Source organism: Cylas formicarius, mitochondrion, assembly GCF_029955315.1.
Source record: "Cylas formicarius mitochondrion, complete genome".
Classification (NCBI taxonomy): domain Eukaryota; kingdom Metazoa; phylum Arthropoda; class Insecta; order Coleoptera; family Brentidae; genus Cylas; species Cylas formicarius.
The window spans coordinates 1-17150 of NC_046580.1; the positions used below are offsets into that span (position 1 = coordinate 1).

The following is a 17150-nucleotide window of genomic DNA, read 5'->3' on the forward strand; positions in this document are numbered from 1 at the left end:
AATGTGGTGCCTGATAAAAGGCTAATTTTGATGGAATTATCTATGTGACGCTCTCACCCACATTACTAAGAATTTGCCCTTAAAATTTTAAATTTTTAACTAAGATTTTTTATAGACCATAATTACCCGATTGGATAATCCTATACAAGCCCCTTTTTGCAATTTTTTGCAATTTTATGCCATTTTTTTTCGTTTTTTGACCCCAAAAAATCACCTCTTCAAAGGAGATTTACTGCTATTACCCAAATTTCGTGATTTTTAAAAAATTTTTTCGGGCTCATTGATAAAATTTCATTTTTCTAGCTGCCGCACAACTCTAATTTCCCCTCGCGATCCTTTCGCCTGTGAGTTGATTAAATGCTAGAAAAAGTTCCAGGCTGAATTGAAAACTCTACTGATCAGGAGTTGAATATTGGCCTAGGAATCTGAGTTCGTAGCAGAATCTCGCTTATGCAATGATTTGGTGCTAGAAAAAGTTCCAGGCTGAATTGAAAACTCTACTGATCAGGAGTTGAATATTGGCCTAGGAATCTGAGTTCGTAGCAGAATCTCGCTTATGCAGTGATTTGGTGCTAGAAAAAGTTCCAGGCTGAATTGAAAACTCTACTGATCAAGAGTTGAATATTGGCCTAGGAATCTGAGTTTTAACCTAAATATTATATAATTATTATAAATAAGAAAATATTTTAAGTACAATTATCTATATAATAATAATAAATAGGGAAATATTTTAAGTACATTTATTTATATAATTATTATAAATAAGGAAATATTTTAAGTACAATTATTTATATAATTATTATAAATAAGGAAATATTTTAAGTACAATTATTTATATAATTATTATAAATAAGGAAATATTTTAAGTACAATTATTTATATAATTATTATAAATAAGGAAATATTTTAAGTACAATTATTTATATAATTATTATAAATAAGGAAATATTTTAAGTACAATTATTTATATAATTATTATAAATAAGGAAATATTTTAAGTACAATTATTTATATAATAATAACTAATGCTTATATTTAATAGAATTAAACTATTTCCTAAAGTGTCAAAAACTTTTATACCTCTTATACTTAAATATAAAAAGATAGGCTAAACTAAGCCCTTGGGCTCATACCCCAATTATGAGATTATTCTCTCTTTTTAATTATTAAATTTTATAAATTATTATTTTTAAATACATTAATTTTCAGAACATTATTAGTCATTTCTTCTTATTCTTGATTTTCAATATGAATAGGATTAGAAATTAATATAATATCATTTATCCCATTAATAATCAATTCTAAAAATATTTTTTCATCAGAAAGAGCATTAAAATATTTTATTATCCAAGCTTTAGCTTCAAATATTCTACTGTTTAGAATCATTCTTAACTTACATATTAATCCTTTATTTTTTAATAATAATATTCTAATAATTATATTAAATTGTGCATTATTTATAAAATTGGGTGCCGCTCCTTTCCATTTCTGATTTCCAGAAATTATTATAGGATTAAATTGAAATAACACTTTAATTTTAATAACTTGACAAAAAATTGCCCCTTTAATTATAATTTCCTACAATTTCTCTATTACCTTATTTATTTCTATTATTATTATTATATCTTCAATAATTAGAAGAATTCAATCACTTAATCAAATTAATCTACAAAAAATTCTAGCTTATTCTTCTATTAATCATATAAGTTGATTAATTGCAAGATTAATTAATATACAAATTTTTATTATATATTTTATTATATATTTTATCCTATCAATCAATATTATTATAATTTTAAATATTAATAAAATCTATTCTTTAACACAATTATTTTATTCTCTAAATAAATTTAAATATTTTAAATTCATTTTTTCTCTTAATTTTTTATCCATAAGAGGATTGCCGCCTTTCTTTAGATTTCTGCCTAAATGATTAATTATCAATAAATTAATTAATAATAACTTTTTTATATTAAGATTATTAATATTAGTCTCAACTTTAATTATAATTTTCATATATATTCGAATCACACTTCCTATATTAATAATTAATCATATAGAAATAATTTCCCACTCTAAAAATATTTTTAAGTTAAATCTATTTATTTATTTAACCAATATAATCTCATTTATAGGACTTATAATTTTTTTAATTTTATTTTTTTAAAAAAAGAATTTAAGTTAAAAAAAACTTTTAACCTTCAAAGTTAACAATAGAATTTATTCCTAATTCTTAAACTATAAACCAATTTAAATTTCCTTTAAGCTTGCATCTTAAAATCCTATTCCTATAGACTATATAGTTTAATAAAGAAATATATCTATATTTATAAATGAATTTACAATTCATCGCCTAAAATTTCAGCCACTTTATTAAATTTACCGAATAAATGACTTTACTCTACTAATCACAAAGATATTGGTACACTATATTTTATTCTAGGACTTTGATCTGGATTAGTAGGTACTTCTTTAAGTTTTATCATTCGAATTGAACTAAGAAATCCCCAATCATTAATTGGTGATGATCAAATTTTTAATGTAATAGTTACAGCCCATGCATTTATTATAATTTTTTTTATGGTTATACCTATTATAATTGGAGGATTTGGTAATTGATTAGTTCCTCTAATACTCGGTGCTCCTGATATAGCTTTTCCCCGAATAAATAATATAAGTTTTTGACTTTTACCACCATCTTTAACTTTTCTATTAATTAGAAGAATCATTGAAAAAGGCGCTGGAACAGGATGAACCGTTTATCCTCCACTAGCATCTAATATTGCTCATAGAGGAAGTTCAATTGACTTAGCAATTTTTAGCTTACATTTAGCTGGAATCTCTTCAATTATAGGAGCAACAAATTTTATTTCCACAATTATTAATATACGACCTCATAATATACCCATAGATCAAATTTCACTTTTTTCTTGAGCTGTGGGTATTACTGCTCTATTACTCCTTCTTTCTCTTCCTGTACTTGCGGGAGCTATTACTATATTATTAACTGACCGAAATATTAATACCTCATTCTTCGACCCAGCTGGAGGAGGGGACCCTATTTTATATCAACATTTATTTTGATTTTTCGGACATCCTGAAGTTTACATTTTAATTCTTCCAGGATTTGGAATAATTTCTCATATTGTCTCTCAAGAAAGAAATAAAAAAGAAACTTTTGGAACTTTAGGTATGATTTATGCAATACTAGCTATTGGTCTTTTAGGATTTTTAGTTTGAGCTCATCATATATTTACTATCGGAATAGATGTTGATACTCGAGCTTACTTTACTTCTGCCACTATAATTATTGCTATTCCAACTGGTATTAAAATTTTTAGATGATTAGCTACACTTTATGGAACTAAGTTAAACTTTGAACCAACTACACTTTGGTCATTAGGTTTTATTTTTTTATTTACTATTGGAGGATTAACTGGAGTAGTCCTAGCTAATTCATCTATTGATATTATTCTTCATGATACATACTATGTTGTTGCCCACTTTCATTATGTTTTATCAATAGGAGCTGTATTTGCAATTATTGCAGGATTTATTCATTGATACCCATTATTTACTGGATTAACTCTTAATAATAACCTTTTAAAAAGACATTTTATTTTAACATTTATTGGAGTAAATTTAACTTTCTTCCCTCAGCATTTTCTAGGATTAAGAGGAATGCCCCGACGTTACTCCGATTATCCTGATTCTTTTACTAAATGAAATATCATTTCTTCAATCGGTAGATTAATCTCTACACTAAGATTAATATTCTTTATTTATATTATTTGAGAAAGTTTAATTCTTAACCGACAAACATTAACTACTTTAAATTTTCCCTCTTCAATTGAATGATTAAGATCACTACCACCAGCTGAACATAGATTTAATGAAATCCCTTTAATTACTAAATTCTAAAATGGCAGAATAGTGCATAAGATTTAAGCTCTTAATATAAAGTTTATCTTTTTTTAGAATTGTCTACTTGAAAAACATTAACATTACAGGACAGTACTTCACCCTTAATAGAACAATTAATTTTTTTCCATGATCACAGATTAATAATTTTAATTATCATTACAATTTTAATTAGTCAAATTATATTATCTTACTTATTAAATAAATTTAACCATCGATTCTTTTTACAAAACCAAACTATAGAGCTAATTTGAACTATTATACCCATTATAATTTTAATTATAATTGCTTTACCATCTCTGCGATTATTATATATTATAGATGAACTTAATAAACCTGCCCTTTCTATTAAAATTATTGGACATCAATGATATTGAACATATGAATATTCAGATTTACATAATATTAATTATGACTCTTATATAATTCCACAAAATAACTTCAACTTTCGATTATTAGATGTCGATAATCGAATAGTAATTCCTTTTAACACTTATATTCGTCTATTAATTACTTCAGAGGATGTAATCCATTCATGAGCTTTACCTTCAGCCGGATTAAAAATTGATGCAACTCCTGGACGTCTTAACCAAGCAAATATATTTATTAATCGAACTGGAATTTTCTTTGGTCAATGCTCCGAAATTTGCGGTTCCAACCACAGATTTATACCTATTGTAGTAGAGAGAATCTCTTCTAATTTTTTTCTTAAATGATTAAAAAATAATTAACATTAGATGGCTGAAATTTTAAGCATTGATCTCTTAAATCAATTTATAGTAAACTAAAAAATTACTTCTAATGAAAAACTTAGTTTTATTCTAAAAACATTAACTTGTCAAGTTAAAAATATCTGCACCCGTTAGTTTTTAATACCACAGATAGCTCCTTTAAGTTGATCATTTTTATATATTTATACAATTGGAATTTTTATTATTATTATTATTTTAACTTATTATATTTATTTACCTAAAATTAATAATAAAATTTATTTTAAAAATTTAAATTTACCTAAAATTTATTGAAAATGATAATAAATTTATTTTCTTCATTTGATCCTTCTACAAATTTATTTAACTTAAATTGGCTAAGAATTATATTAAGTTTGATTCTATTACCATCTTTTTTCTGATTTATTCCTTCCCGTTATAATATATCTTGAATTATTCTTACTAGAAGAATTCATAAAGAATTAAAAATCCTACTTCCTCAAAATATAAAAAGATCAACATTAATTTTATTAAGAATTTTTATTTTTATTATACTAAATAATTTCATAGGATTATTCCCTTACATTTTTACTAGAACTAGCCATATACCTATTACTTTAAGTTTAAGATTAAGATTATGACTAACTTTTATAATCTTTGGCATTGCCTTTAATACAATAAATATATTAGCTCATTTAGTGCCCATGGGAGCCCCTGCTCTCTTATTACCATTTTTAGTAATTGTTGAATTAATTAGAAATTTAATTCGCCCAATAACTTTAGCCATTCGTTTAACGGCTAATATAATTGCTGGCCATTTATTACTAACCTTATTAGGAAATATAGGTCAATATATAAATTTTCTAACAATTAATGTTTTAATTTTTATTCAAATTTTATTATTAATTTTAGAATCCGCAGTGAGCTTAATTCAAGCATATGTATTTTCTATTCTTATTACTCTTTATGCTAGAGAAATTCATTAATGACAACTCAAAATCACCCTTTTCATTTAGTAAACCCAAGGCCTTGACCATTATTAATTTCTTTTAATTTATTAAATCTATTAATAGGGCTTATTTCTTGATTCCATTTATATCAAATTGATTTATTGATTTTTAGATTAATTTCTATACTATTAATTTTATTTCAATGATGACGAGATATTACACGAGAAAGAACCTTCCAAGGATTACATTCTCTAAAAGTTTCATCTGGTCTCCGATGAGGGATAATTTTATTTATTATATCTGAAATCTTATTTTTTATTTCATTTTTTTGAAGATTTTTCCATAATAGTCTTTCTCCTAATATTGAATTGGCAATAATATGACCCCCTAAATCAATTGATACTTTTAATCCTATAAATATCCCCTTATTAAATACATTAATTTTGTTATCTTCAGGTATTACAGTAACTTGGGCTCATCATAGATTAATAGAAAATAACTATTCTCAGGCACTTCAAAGACTTATATGAACTATTGGCCTAGGAATCTACTTTACTCTACTTCAAGCTCTTGAATACTATGAAGCTCCATTTTCAATTTCAGATTCTATTTATGGAACTTGTTTTTTTATAGCAACTGGATTTCATGGATTTCATGTTATTGTTGGTACTACATTTCTCTTAATTATAATAATTCGTTTATTTATTAGGCATTTTTCTTCAATTCATCACTTTGGATTTGAAGCTGCTGCATGATATTGACACTTTGTAGATGTAGTATGATTATTTTTATATTTATCTATTTACTGATGAAGAAGATAATTTTATTTATATAATATAAATTATTATATTTGACTTCCAATCAAAAAATCTAAATTTTTAGTATAAATAATAATAATAATTTTTTATCTATCATTAATAATTATAATCATTATTTTAATATTAATAATCTTAATTAATTTTTTATCTATAAAAATATTAATCGATCGTGAGAAAAGTAGGCCCTATGAGTGTGGATTTGATCCAAAAAATAATTCTCGTATACCATTTTCATTACATTTCTTCTTAATTGCTTTAATTTTTTTAATTTTTGATATTGAATTAACATTACTCTTACCAATTATTTTCTCATTAAAATTTTCAAATATTTTTAGATTATTTTACTCTATTAGTTTTTTCTTGGTTATTCTTTTACTAGGATTATTTCACGAATGAAAATTAGGGGCATTAGAATGATCAAACTAAAGGATAATAGTTTAAGAAAAACATTTAATTTGCATTTAAAAGATATTCCATAAATTTATCTTATTAAATAGTATGAAGCAAAAAATTGCCTTTAGTTTCGACCTAAAATTTAGATGAATAATCCTTACTTTAATTGAAACCAAAATAGAGGTCTATCACTGTTAATGATAAAATTGAGTTTTCTCCAATTAAAGAAATATCTTTAAACTATGCTTCTAACATAGGTTCAAAGCGCTAAATGCGTTTATATTTCTATGATTATATATATATAAAAAAAATATTTATATAGTTTAATTTAAAACATTACATTTTCACTGTAAAATTGATATATTTATCTATAAATTTTTCATTTAAAAATAAAATTATTTCCTTAGTATCTTCAATACTATGCTCTATTATATAAGCTATTTAAATTATTAAATTAAATAATTAAAATAAAAGTAAAAATAATAATTAAAAATAAAAATAATAAAATTTTAAATTTATCTATAAAAATCTTTTGTAACCCCTTAGAAGAATTAACTAATAAAAAAAATAATTTTTTTCTTCCATAATACTCCATTCATCCTTGATCTAAATAATTTAATTTTTGACCTAAATTTAATACTAAATGATTCAGCCCATAAGTTGATAAAATTGGTATATTTCATATAAAAGACTGAAACTTCACTAAATTAAGAAACCTTAAAGATTTAATTTTTATGTTAATTCTTATTTTTGATAACTTTAAACCTAAATAAATTCCTAATAAAATTATTAAAAAAGATAATAATTTCATTATTAAAGGTAAAAAAAAATATATAGGATAAATAAAAATAATTCAAGAAAACATTCTCCCTCTAATAACAATGAAAATTAATAATCCAAATAATCTCTTTATTATCAAATTATTTCTTTCTTGAATAGAACATAAACTATAATAATTATAATCACCTAAAACTAAATAATTAATTAATCGAAAAGTATATATTACTGTCAAACCAATAGATAAATAAAAAATAAAAAATATAAATATATTTATATATCCTATTCTTATTCTTTCTAAAATTAAGTCCTTAGAATAAAATCCTGATAAAAATGGTATTCCACATAAGGCCATATTTCTAAAAAAAAAAATTCTAGAAATAACTGGTATTTGATTAATTAATCTTCCTATATAACGAATATCCTGACATCCTCTAAAATTATGAATAATAATTCCTGCACATATAAACATTAGAGCTTTAAATAAAGCATGAATTAATAAATGAAAAAAAGCTAAATCTACTCTACCTAAAAATAAAATTCTTATTATAAATCCTAACTGCCTTAATGTCGATAAAGCAATAATTTTTTTTAAATCATTCTCAAAATTAGCTGCAATACCAGATATTAATATAGTTATTATTCTTAAAAATATTATTAAAAATATTAATCTTCTGCTAAAAGCTTCTTGAAATCGAATTAATAAATAAACTCCTGCGGTTACTAAAGTAGATGAATGAACTAATGAAGAAATAGGAGTTGGAGCAGCTATAGCTGCTGGCAATCACGAAGAAAAAGGAATTTGAGCTCTTTTAGTAAATGCAGCTAAAACAATAAATAATACTAATACTTGTATAGAAAAATCTCTTTTTATAAAATTTAAATAATAAATATAAGATCAACTACCATAATTTATTATTCAAGAAATTGATAATAATAAAGCTGCATCTCCAATACGATTAGATAAAGCTGTTAACATACCTGCGTTATAAGATTTAACATTTTGATAATAAATTACTAATAAATAAGACACTAAGCCCAAGCCATCTCATCCTAATAAAATTGATACTAAATTTGGACTAATAATTAATAATAATATTGAAATAATAAATAACAGAATTAATATAATAAATCGAGAAATATTTAAATCTCCTTTTATATAATCTTCTCTATATAAAATTACCATTCTAGAAATAAATAATACATATCCTATAAATATACAAGATATTCAGTCAATTAATAAAGAAAAAATTAAAGAAACAGAATTAAAATTTAATAATTCATACTCTAACAAATAAACTTTATCCTTAATTAATAAATTTATACTAATTAAAATTAATAATATAGAAAAAATCAAAATCCAAAATGAATAAATTTTACAAATTTTTATTACTTAAAATGTTTCCATTTCTTTAATTCCACAAATTAATATTTTTATTTATATAAAATATTTAAGTTTATTAAAAATTATAAATTAATAAATTTCTAATTAATAACAATATATTTAAAGGTATTCAATGTAATAATAATAAAAAATGTTCACGAATATTTATATTTATAAATCTAAAAATATAAGAACTAAATTTTCCATGCTGAGAAAAAGAATATAAATATAATGAATAAGCTCCTCTAAAAAATGTAGTTAAAAATAATAATAATATATTCAAATTTCTAAATCTAACTAAACTATTAATTAAAAAAATCTCACCTAATAAATTTATTGAAGGAGGAGCTGCTATATTTGAAGAACATAATAAAAATATTCATAAGCTTAAAGAAGGTATAATATTTAAAAATCCTTTTCTTAAATAAATTCTTCGTCTTATTGTTCGTTCATATATTATATTTGCAATACTAAATAAACCAGAAGAACATAAACCATGAGCAATTATTATAATTAAAGCCCCAATTATACCTATATAACTTAACCTTATAATTCCAGCTAAAACTAAACCCATATGAGAGACAGAAGAATAAGCAATTAATAATTTTATATCTCTTTGGCGTAAACAAATTATAGAGATAACTACAGCTCCAAACAATGAAATATTTATAATTAATAAATTTATAAATTTAAAATCTAAAAATATGATTATTACTCGAATAAGCCCATACCCTCCTAATTTTAGTAAAACACCAGCTAATACTATTGACCCAGAAATTGGGGCCTCTACATGAGCCTTTAATAACCATAAATGAAAAAAATATATCGGTATTTTAATTAAAAATACTAAAACTATACTTAAATATAAAATTAATCTAAAAGAAATTTCTAAACTAAAAAAAGATAAACTTCCATACATATAAAAAATAAAAAAAATACCTAATAATAATGGGAATGATCCAAATAATGTATACATTAACAAATAAAATCCAGCATCTAAACGTTCTGGTTGTCTGCCCCATCCAATAATTAAAATTAAAATTGGAATTAATCTAGCTTCAAAAAATAAATAAAATATAAATAAATCTATTGATATAAATGATAATAATAAAAAAATTATTAATAAACAAATTAAAAATAAAAAAAGATCCCTATATTTATTTTTTCTATATAAATTTTCAGAAGCTATAATTATTAAAGAACCAATTCAAATACTTAATAGTCTAAGACAAAAAGATATAATATCTATACCTAATATATATCTAATATTAATTATATAATTCTGTATTCTAAATCCAAGCATTAAGAAAAAACTAATAATAAATATTATAAATTGAATCAACCAAAATATATTTAAATAACTTAAAGGTATCAATATTACTAATATAAAAATATATTTTATCATAATAATAATATAGAATTTAAATAATCATTTCCATATCTTCGAATTATTAACACAAGCATTGCTAAACCTAAGGCACCTTCACATACACTCACAGTTAAAAATATTATTAAAAAAAAATAATCTCTTAAATTAAATCTTAATACTAATCCTATATTAAAATATAAAGAAATAACTAAAAACTCTAATCTTAATAATATCAATAATAAATAATTACTTTTTATAATAAAAAATAATAAACCAATAATAAACATCACTCTTCTAAATATATAAAAATTAATTATCATTATATTTTAACTTAAATAATTACTTAAATAATTTAATTAAAATACTGGTCTTGTAAACCAGAAATGAAATATTTCTTTAAGTTTCAGAAAAAGAAATCTCTATCCTTAATCTCCAAAATTAAAATTTTATTTAAACTATTTTCTGATATAATATATTTTTTATTAAGAATAAATTTATCCTTATCCATTATAGTATTACTTATTAATCATCCAATTTCAATAGGAATTATTATTCTTTTACAAACAATTATAATTTCCTTAATTATTGGATTAATAAATTTAAATTATTGAGTATCTTATATTCTATTCATAATTATTGTAGGAGCATTGATAATTATTTTTATTTATATAACAAGAATTTCCTCTAATAATAAATTTAAAAAATTTTATAATATTTTAGTTACTTTTATTATTATTAATCTTATTAATATTTTAATAATTTATATATATGACTCTTATTTTATCTATTTTAAAAATTCTAATGAAATATTTAATCCTCACAACATAGAACTATTCTTAAGGAAATATTTTAATTATCCTAATAATTTTATTTTAATTATAATTATAACTTACTTATTAGTAACTTTAATTACAATTGTAACAATTACCATAAATAATTTCGGACCTCTACGTAAAATATTCTAATGATAAATTCACCCTACCGAAAATCTAACGCTTTATTTAAAATTATTAATAATTCACTTATTGATTTAGCCTCTCCTTCAAATATTTCTTATTTATGAAATTTTGGAAGTTTGTTAGGAATTTGCCTTTTAATTCAAATTATTACAGGTTTATTCTTAGCTATACATTATTATCCCCATACTGAACTAGCATTTAATAGAGTAAGAATTATTTGTCGAGAAATTAATTTTGGATGATTAATTCGAACTCTTCATGCCAATGGAGCATCAATATTTTTTATTTGTATATATATTCATATTGGGCGGGGAATTTATTATGGGTCCTCAAATTTAAAAAGAACATGACTAATCGGAGTAACAATTTTTTTATTATCTATAGCAACAGCTTTTCTTGGTTATGTTTTACCTTGAGGGCAAATATCTTTTTGAGGAGCTACAGTAATTACTAATCTTATTTCAGCTATCCCTTATTTAGGAAACTCTATTGTAATTTGAATTTGGGGGGGGTTTGCTGTAGATAATGCTACATTAGTTCGATTCTTTACTTTTCATTTCATTCTCCCATTTATTATCCTTAGCTTAGTTATTATTCATTTACTTTTTCTTCATAAATCTGGATCATCAAATCCCTTAGGATTAAATAATAATTTAGATAAAATTCCATTTCATCCTTACTATTCCTTTAAAGATTTATTAGGAATACTAATTATAATTTTTAGATTAACTTTAATTACTCTAACTATACCTTATATATTAAGAGATCCTGATAATTTTACACCAGCTAATCCTTTAGTTACTCCTATTCATATTCAACCTGAATGATATTTCTTATTCGCTTATGCAATTCTTCGATCTATCCCTAATAAACTAGGAGGTGTTATTATTATATTCCTTTCAATTATAATTTTATACACACTACCAATTATTAATAATAAAAATTCAAGAATTAATTTTTACCCTATTAATAAAATATTATTTTGAATGTTTGTATCTATTATTTTAATTTTAACATGAATCGGTATATCCCCCGTAGAAAATCCTTATATTAACTTAGGGCAATTTTTTACAATTTGTTATTTTTCCTATTTTCTAATAAGATATTTATTTATAAATATATGAAATAAATATCTCTATTTATAGTTAATGAACTTGAATAAGTATATACTTTGAAAGTATAATAAAGAAATATAAATTTCTATTAACTTTTTAGGGAAATATTTTAAGTACAATTATATTTTAAGCCTAAAAAAATTAGTACTTAAAATATCTCCCTAAAAAGTTAATAAAATAATAATAATAATTATAATAATATATAAACTAAATAATAATTAATAATAATATTACACTAATTATAAATATAATTATATATATATATATATATATATATATATATAATTAAGTTAAAAATTTAAAAATATATAAATTATAATAGAAAAAAATAATATTAATAAATTTAAAGAAATAGGTAAATAATTTTTTCAACATAAATTTATTAACTTATCATAACGATACCGAGGCAAAGATCCTCGAACTAAAATTCATAAGTAAACCATTAAACTCAACTTTAAATAAAATACTCAAGATCAAATATTACCCCCTAAAAAAATTATTCTACATAATATTCTTATAAATAAAATTCTTGCATATTCTGATAAATAAATTAAAGCAAATCCTCCTCTTCTATACTCAACATTAAAACCAGAAACTAATTCAGATTCCCCCTCAGCAAAATCAAAAGGAGTTCGATTTGTTTCAGCTAATCTAGTAATGAATCATATAAAACATAAAGGATATATAAAATAAATAAATCAAACTATTTCTTGAAATTTAATAAAATCTAAAATATTAAAACTTATAATTATACAAATAAAAGATAATAAAATTAATACTAATCTTACTTCATAAGAAATAACCTGAGCAATAGCCCGTAATCCTCCTAATAAAGCATATATAGAATTTGAGGATCATCCAGCCAATATAATTCTATATACTCCTAATCTTGATACTCTTAAAATAAATAAAACTGATAAATTAAAATTTAAATTTACACTTAAAAATGGTATTGATAATCATAATATAACCACTAAAAATAAATTTATAATAGGAGAAATATAATATAAATTAATATTAGATTTTAAAGGAAAAGTTTGCTCCTTCAAAAACAATTTTAAAGCATCTCTAAAAGGCTGAATCATACCTAAATATCCAACTTTATTAGGACCCTTACGAATCTGAATTCCCCCTAAGACCTTGCGCTCTAATAATGTTATAAAAGCAACACTCAAAAATACTATCACTACTAAAATTAATCTCAAAGAAAAAACTATAATCTTATCTAAAAAAATCATTTGTTATTTGTATATAACATACATAAAAAGATTCTAAATCTTACACAATTTTCTGTCAAAATAACAATTATTATTATTCTAAAATAATTAATTTAATAAAATTTTGGTCCTTTCGTACTAAAAATTCTTAATAAAATTAAGATAGAAACCAACCTGGCTTACACCGGTCTAAACTCAGATCATGTAAAATTTCAATGGTCGAACAGACCAAATTAATTTAGCTCCTACACCAAATATAAATTTTAATCCAACATCGAGGTCGCAAACTTTTTTTTTGATTTGAACTCTAAAAAAAAATTACGCTGTTATCCCTAAGGTAATTTAATCTATTAATCTTTATTAAAGGATCATTTTTCCATAAATTAATGTTTTTATATAAAAAAAGTTTATTAAATTTTTAAATCACCCCAACTAAATAACAAGTAAAATTTATTATTTAAATTCTAAAAAATAAATTTATTATATTATTAAACTCTATAGGGTCTTCTCGTCTTTAATTAATATTTAAGCTTTTTAACTTAAAAATAAAATTCAATTTAAATTAATTTGAGACAGTATTTTTCTCATTCAACCCTTCATACAAGCTTTCAATTAAAAAACTAATGATTATGCTACCTTTGCACAGTCAATATACTGCGGCCATTAAATTCCTCATTGGGCAGGTTAGACCTTAAATTATTTTCAAAAGGACATGTTTTTAATAAACAGGTGAAAAAAATATTTGCCGAATTCCTTAAATTAACCTTAAACAAACAATTATATATATATATATATATATTATTTACTAATTTAATCATTATTTCATAAATTTATTAATTTAACTTATTATTTTAATAAAAAAATTAAAATATTAATATAAATCTTATACTATAATAAAAAAATTATAACACTTTTTTAAAAATGAAAATTTCTAATCCTATTTCTTTATTAATAAATTTATTATTTATAATTATCTATTTTAAAGCTCATCCCTTAAAATATAACCTAATAAAAATAACTTATTAATAAATAAAAAAATATTATTAATTATTAGTAAAATTAAATTTTTTTCTTAAAAAACTAGATATATTTAAAATCGAATAGCATTTCACCTCTAAATCTATATTAATAATATTTATTTTACAATAAAAATTATATAAATTTAACTCTTTTAAATTCGAGAAAATTATTAATAAATAAACTATATTTAATTAACCCTGATACACAAGGTACTAAAAATAAATTATTCTTTTAAAATTTTAAAAAATTTCTTTCACAATACTAATAATCTATAATTAAAATAATTATTTTATTTAATAATAAAACTCTAATATTTTTATTTAAATAAAATTTATAACTTAAATTAAAATAATTTTTTTAAATTCAAACTATACTGAATTTCACAGTAAACTTTTTAGTGTAAATAAAATACTTAATAATAAGCTCTAATTTGATCTTTCTAGATACACCTTCCGGTACCTCTACTTTGTTACGACTTATTCCACTTTAAAGTGAAAGTGACGGGCAATATGTACATATTTTAGAGCTTAAATCATATTAATAATTTAATTAATATTACTTTTAAATCCACTTTATTATTAATAATTATATTAATAAATCAATATAAATTAATTTAATGTAACCCATTTAATCTTTTTCATAAATTACATAATGATCTGAAATTTTTTCTTAAAAAACAGCTAAATATTTAATTTCAATAAAAATATTTTTAACGACGATATATAAACTTAAAGAAAAAGTAATTCAATTCGTGGACTATCAATTAATAAACAGGTTCCTCTAAATAGACTAAAATACCGCCATTTTTTTTAATTTTGAAGGCCATAACTTCTAATAATTAAGCTTATTATATTTACATTTAAAATAATAGGGTATCTAATCCTAGTTTAAAAATAAATTTCCTAACTTCATTAATTTTAAATAAATTTTATTAATAATTTAAAATTTCACCTAATAAACTTTTACTTATACTTTAAATAAACTAATTAATTAAAACTTAAAAATTTTATAATGCACTATTTGTATAACCGCTACTGCTGGCACAAATTTTGTCAGTACTTAAATTTTTTACTAAATCTAAGTTTCCTTAATATTTAATCATCCTTATTGCATAACGATTTATTTAAAAATCAAAACTTACATATAATTCATAAGTCATATAAAAAAATGAACTAAAATATTCAATTTTTAAAAATCTCACCTATCTGCTAGACATACTAATCTTGGGGGCCTAAGACAGTACAAAATTTTTCAAAATTTTATATAACTTTTTTATTCAAAAATTTTTTTTTTTGATACCTAAAGATTTCCCTTCTTTTTAGTAAAAAAATCATTAATTTTTTGAATAAAATTTCTATATTAAAAAAAAACAAATTCCCGACCTATAGAATTTGTCCATCCCATTTTATATAGAAATCGTATATTAATCCCAAAAATTTCGCTTTATAATTAAAATTGCCCCCAGGGTAAAATCTATTTTATCAACCCCCCTCACTTTTTCAAAAAAAATTTTTTTTTTCGATTTTTTTTGCATTTTTTTTAAAGGGGGGGGTCAAAAAACTCCACTAAAATCTGTGAAAATCCAAAAAATTTTAATTTTTAAAATTTTGGATCAAAATTACCCCTAAAATGAATTTTCCATGATTTTTTTTTTTTTTTTTTGAAATTTATTTTTTTCTAGACTCATTAATTATACTTATCATAATAACCCACTTAATAGATTTTACATAAATATTAAAAAAAAATAATCAAATATAAGAATTTGCCCTTAAAATTAAAAAAAACCCGCAATATTAATTTTCTATTTAAAATAATAATTTAAAATAATAATCCTAAATAATTTGTATCCCTATATATATTATTTATCATATAATAAATTTATATATTATTATTTAAAGTAGTTTTTTTTTTTTTTTTTTAATATTTATAATTATATAAAAATTATTTTTATTTATATTATAAAAATAATTTAAAAAAGGATAAGTAAATATTATTATATATTAATATATACGAAATATAAAATAAATAATAATCATTATTGAATTATTTCTGCTAGTACATATCTATTTCCTCTATATCAAATAGAACTCTATCATATTGACTAATAAGAATTTGAAGACAAATAACTAATAAGGTACTAACGATCATATTGTTTTTATGTTTCTTTATTTTATTTTTTTTTGTGAAATTTTTTATTAATCTGATCATAAGAAATTAATAAATATAAAAATTTCAATAAATTTAATATGTTAATCTAATTCAATGTTAATATTTATATAGTTGCGCACTTTGAAACACTTTTTTTCAATTTTTGACTGGTTCGACCTCATGACCAAATAATTTTTTCCTACTAAAATATAAAAAATTGACCTTACTACAAGATAAAAATCACTAATGGAAAATTTGCCTTTTGTCAAAATCGCCCATTGGCATTTTTTATTTTGTCCAAATTTATAAGTCTGTAAAAATCAATGGTACCGTGAAGTGCAAAACTTGATAACTAAGGTTTTTCATCCA

General features: G+C 21.6%; 13 protein-coding genes and 24 non-coding genes across 37 annotated transcripts, besides 1 other annotated feature; 23 read left to right on the plus strand and 14 right to left on the minus strand. All coding sequences in view use genetic code 5, as the record gives it.

The window, feature by feature from the left end:
• Positions 1 to 65, plus strand: HCR89_mgt01. The gene has a single exon. It is a non-coding gene; the product is annotated as a tRNA-Ile (tRNA).
• A 964-nt stretch (positions 66 to 1029) lies between these two features.
• Positions 1030 to 1098, minus strand: HCR89_mgt02. The gene has a single exon. It is a non-coding gene; the product is annotated as a tRNA-Gln (tRNA).
• Positions 1098 to 1162, plus strand: HCR89_mgt03. Its single transcript has one exon. It is a non-coding gene; the product is annotated as a tRNA-Met (tRNA).
• Positions 1163 to 2167, plus strand: ND2 (NADH dehydrogenase subunit 2). Its single transcript has one exon. It carries the CDS (start codon positions 1163 to 1165, stop codon positions 2165 to 2167), a length of 1005 nt encoding a protein of 334 aa, YP_009741791.1.
• Positions 2168 to 2170: 3 nt separating this feature from the next.
• Positions 2171 to 2235, plus strand: HCR89_mgt04. The gene has a single exon. It is a non-coding gene; the product is annotated as a tRNA-Trp (tRNA).
• Positions 2236 to 2305, minus strand: HCR89_mgt05. The gene has a single exon. It is a non-coding gene; the product is annotated as a tRNA-Cys (tRNA).
• HCR89_mgt06 lies at positions 2306 to 2375 on the minus strand. The gene has a single exon. It is a non-coding gene; the product is annotated as a tRNA-Tyr (tRNA).
• A 7-nt stretch (positions 2376 to 2382) lies between these two features.
• COX1 (cytochrome c oxidase subunit I) lies at positions 2383 to 3916 on the plus strand (the record flags this gene model as incomplete). Its single annotated transcript has 1 exon — positions 2383 to 3916. A coding segment is annotated over one exon (1534 nt), but the record flags the coding sequence as incomplete, so codon positions are not given.
• On the plus strand, positions 3917 to 3980 carry HCR89_mgt07. The gene has a single exon. It is a non-coding gene; the product is annotated as a tRNA-Leu (tRNA).
• On the plus strand, positions 3981 to 4652 carry COX2 (cytochrome c oxidase subunit II). Its single transcript has one exon. The coding sequence runs from the start codon at positions 3981 to 3983 to the stop codon at positions 4650 to 4652; it is 672 nt and encodes a 223-aa protein (YP_009741793.1).
• HCR89_mgt08 lies at positions 4653 to 4726 on the plus strand. Its single transcript has one exon. It is a non-coding gene; the product is annotated as a tRNA-Lys (tRNA).
• Positions 4725 to 4794, plus strand: HCR89_mgt09. The gene has a single exon. It is a non-coding gene; the product is annotated as a tRNA-Asp (tRNA).
• On the plus strand, positions 4794 to 4955 carry ATP8 (ATP synthase F0 subunit 8). Its single transcript has one exon. It carries the CDS (start codon positions 4794 to 4796, stop codon positions 4953 to 4955), a length of 162 nt encoding a protein of 53 aa, YP_009741794.1.
• On the plus strand, positions 4955 to 5617 carry ATP6 (ATP synthase F0 subunit 6). The gene has a single exon. The coding sequence runs from the start codon at positions 4955 to 4957 to the stop codon at positions 5615 to 5617; it is 663 nt and encodes a 220-aa protein (YP_009741795.1).
• COX3 (cytochrome c oxidase subunit III) lies at positions 5617 to 6402 on the plus strand. Its single transcript has one exon. The coding sequence runs from the start codon at positions 5617 to 5619 to the stop codon at positions 6400 to 6402; it is 786 nt and encodes a 261-aa protein (YP_009741796.1).
• A 4-nt stretch (positions 6403 to 6406) lies between these two features.
• On the plus strand, positions 6407 to 6472 carry HCR89_mgt10. The gene has a single exon. It is a non-coding gene; the product is annotated as a tRNA-Gly (tRNA).
• ND3 (NADH dehydrogenase subunit 3) lies at positions 6472 to 6825 on the plus strand. The gene has a single exon. It carries the CDS (start codon positions 6472 to 6474, stop codon positions 6823 to 6825), a length of 354 nt encoding a protein of 117 aa, YP_009741797.1.
• HCR89_mgt11 lies at positions 6826 to 6888 on the plus strand. Its single transcript has one exon. It is a non-coding gene; the product is annotated as a tRNA-Ala (tRNA).
• A 2-nt stretch (positions 6889 to 6890) lies between these two features.
• Positions 6891 to 6955, plus strand: HCR89_mgt12. The gene has a single exon. It is a non-coding gene; the product is annotated as a tRNA-Arg (tRNA).
• On the plus strand, positions 6955 to 7018 carry HCR89_mgt13. The gene has a single exon. It is a non-coding gene; the product is annotated as a tRNA-Asn (tRNA).
• On the plus strand, positions 7016 to 7079 carry HCR89_mgt14. Its single transcript has one exon. It is a non-coding gene; the product is annotated as a tRNA-Ser (tRNA).
• A 25-nt stretch (positions 7080 to 7104) lies between these two features.
• HCR89_mgt15 lies at positions 7105 to 7169 on the plus strand. Its single transcript has one exon. It is a non-coding gene; the product is annotated as a tRNA-Glu (tRNA).
• A 3-nt stretch (positions 7170 to 7172) lies between these two features.
• Positions 7173 to 7239, minus strand: HCR89_mgt16. Its single transcript has one exon. It is a non-coding gene; the product is annotated as a tRNA-Phe (tRNA).
• Positions 7240 to 7246: 7 nt separating this feature from the next.
• Positions 7247 to 8959, minus strand: ND5 (NADH dehydrogenase subunit 5). The gene has a single exon. It carries the CDS (start codon positions 8957 to 8959, stop codon positions 7247 to 7249), a length of 1713 nt encoding a protein of 570 aa, YP_009741798.1.
• HCR89_mgt17 lies at positions 8960 to 9026 on the minus strand. The gene has a single exon. It is a non-coding gene; the product is annotated as a tRNA-His (tRNA).
• A 3-nt stretch (positions 9027 to 9029) lies between these two features.
• On the minus strand, positions 9030 to 10367 carry ND4 (NADH dehydrogenase subunit 4). The gene has a single exon. It carries the CDS (start codon positions 10365 to 10367, stop codon positions 9030 to 9032), a length of 1338 nt encoding a protein of 445 aa, YP_009741799.1.
• On the minus strand, positions 10352 to 10639 carry ND4L (NADH dehydrogenase subunit 4L). The gene has a single exon. It carries the CDS (start codon positions 10637 to 10639, stop codon positions 10352 to 10354), a length of 288 nt encoding a protein of 95 aa, YP_009741800.1.
• A 24-nt stretch (positions 10640 to 10663) lies between these two features.
• HCR89_mgt18 lies at positions 10664 to 10725 on the plus strand. The gene has a single exon. It is a non-coding gene; the product is annotated as a tRNA-Thr (tRNA).
• HCR89_mgt19 lies at positions 10726 to 10787 on the minus strand. Its single transcript has one exon. It is a non-coding gene; the product is annotated as a tRNA-Pro (tRNA).
• Positions 10788 to 10789: 2 nt separating this feature from the next.
• On the plus strand, positions 10790 to 11287 carry ND6 (NADH dehydrogenase subunit 6). Its single transcript has one exon. It carries the CDS (start codon positions 10790 to 10792, stop codon positions 11285 to 11287), a length of 498 nt encoding a protein of 165 aa, YP_009741801.1.
• On the plus strand, positions 11287 to 12426 carry CYTB (cytochrome b). The gene has a single exon. The coding sequence runs from the start codon at positions 11287 to 11289 to the stop codon at positions 12424 to 12426; it is 1140 nt and encodes a 379-aa protein (YP_009741802.1).
• Positions 12425 to 12491, plus strand: HCR89_mgt20. Its single transcript has one exon. It is a non-coding gene; the product is annotated as a tRNA-Ser (tRNA).
• Positions 12492 to 12686: 195 nt separating this feature from the next.
• On the minus strand, positions 12687 to 13634 carry ND1 (NADH dehydrogenase subunit 1). The gene has a single exon. It carries the CDS (start codon positions 13632 to 13634, stop codon positions 12687 to 12689), a length of 948 nt encoding a protein of 315 aa, YP_009741803.1.
• A 1-nt stretch (position 13635) lies between these two features.
• Positions 13636 to 13699, minus strand: HCR89_mgt21. The gene has a single exon. It is a non-coding gene; the product is annotated as a tRNA-Leu (tRNA).
• HCR89_mgr02 lies at positions 13700 to 14996 on the minus strand. The gene has a single exon. It is a non-coding gene; the product is annotated as a 16S ribosomal RNA (ribosomal RNA).
• HCR89_mgt22 lies at positions 14997 to 15066 on the minus strand. Its single transcript has one exon. It is a non-coding gene; the product is annotated as a tRNA-Val (tRNA).
• HCR89_mgr01 lies at positions 15067 to 15833 on the minus strand. The gene has a single exon. It is a non-coding gene; the product is annotated as a 12S ribosomal RNA (ribosomal RNA).
• Positions 15834 to 17150, plus strand: a C gene segment.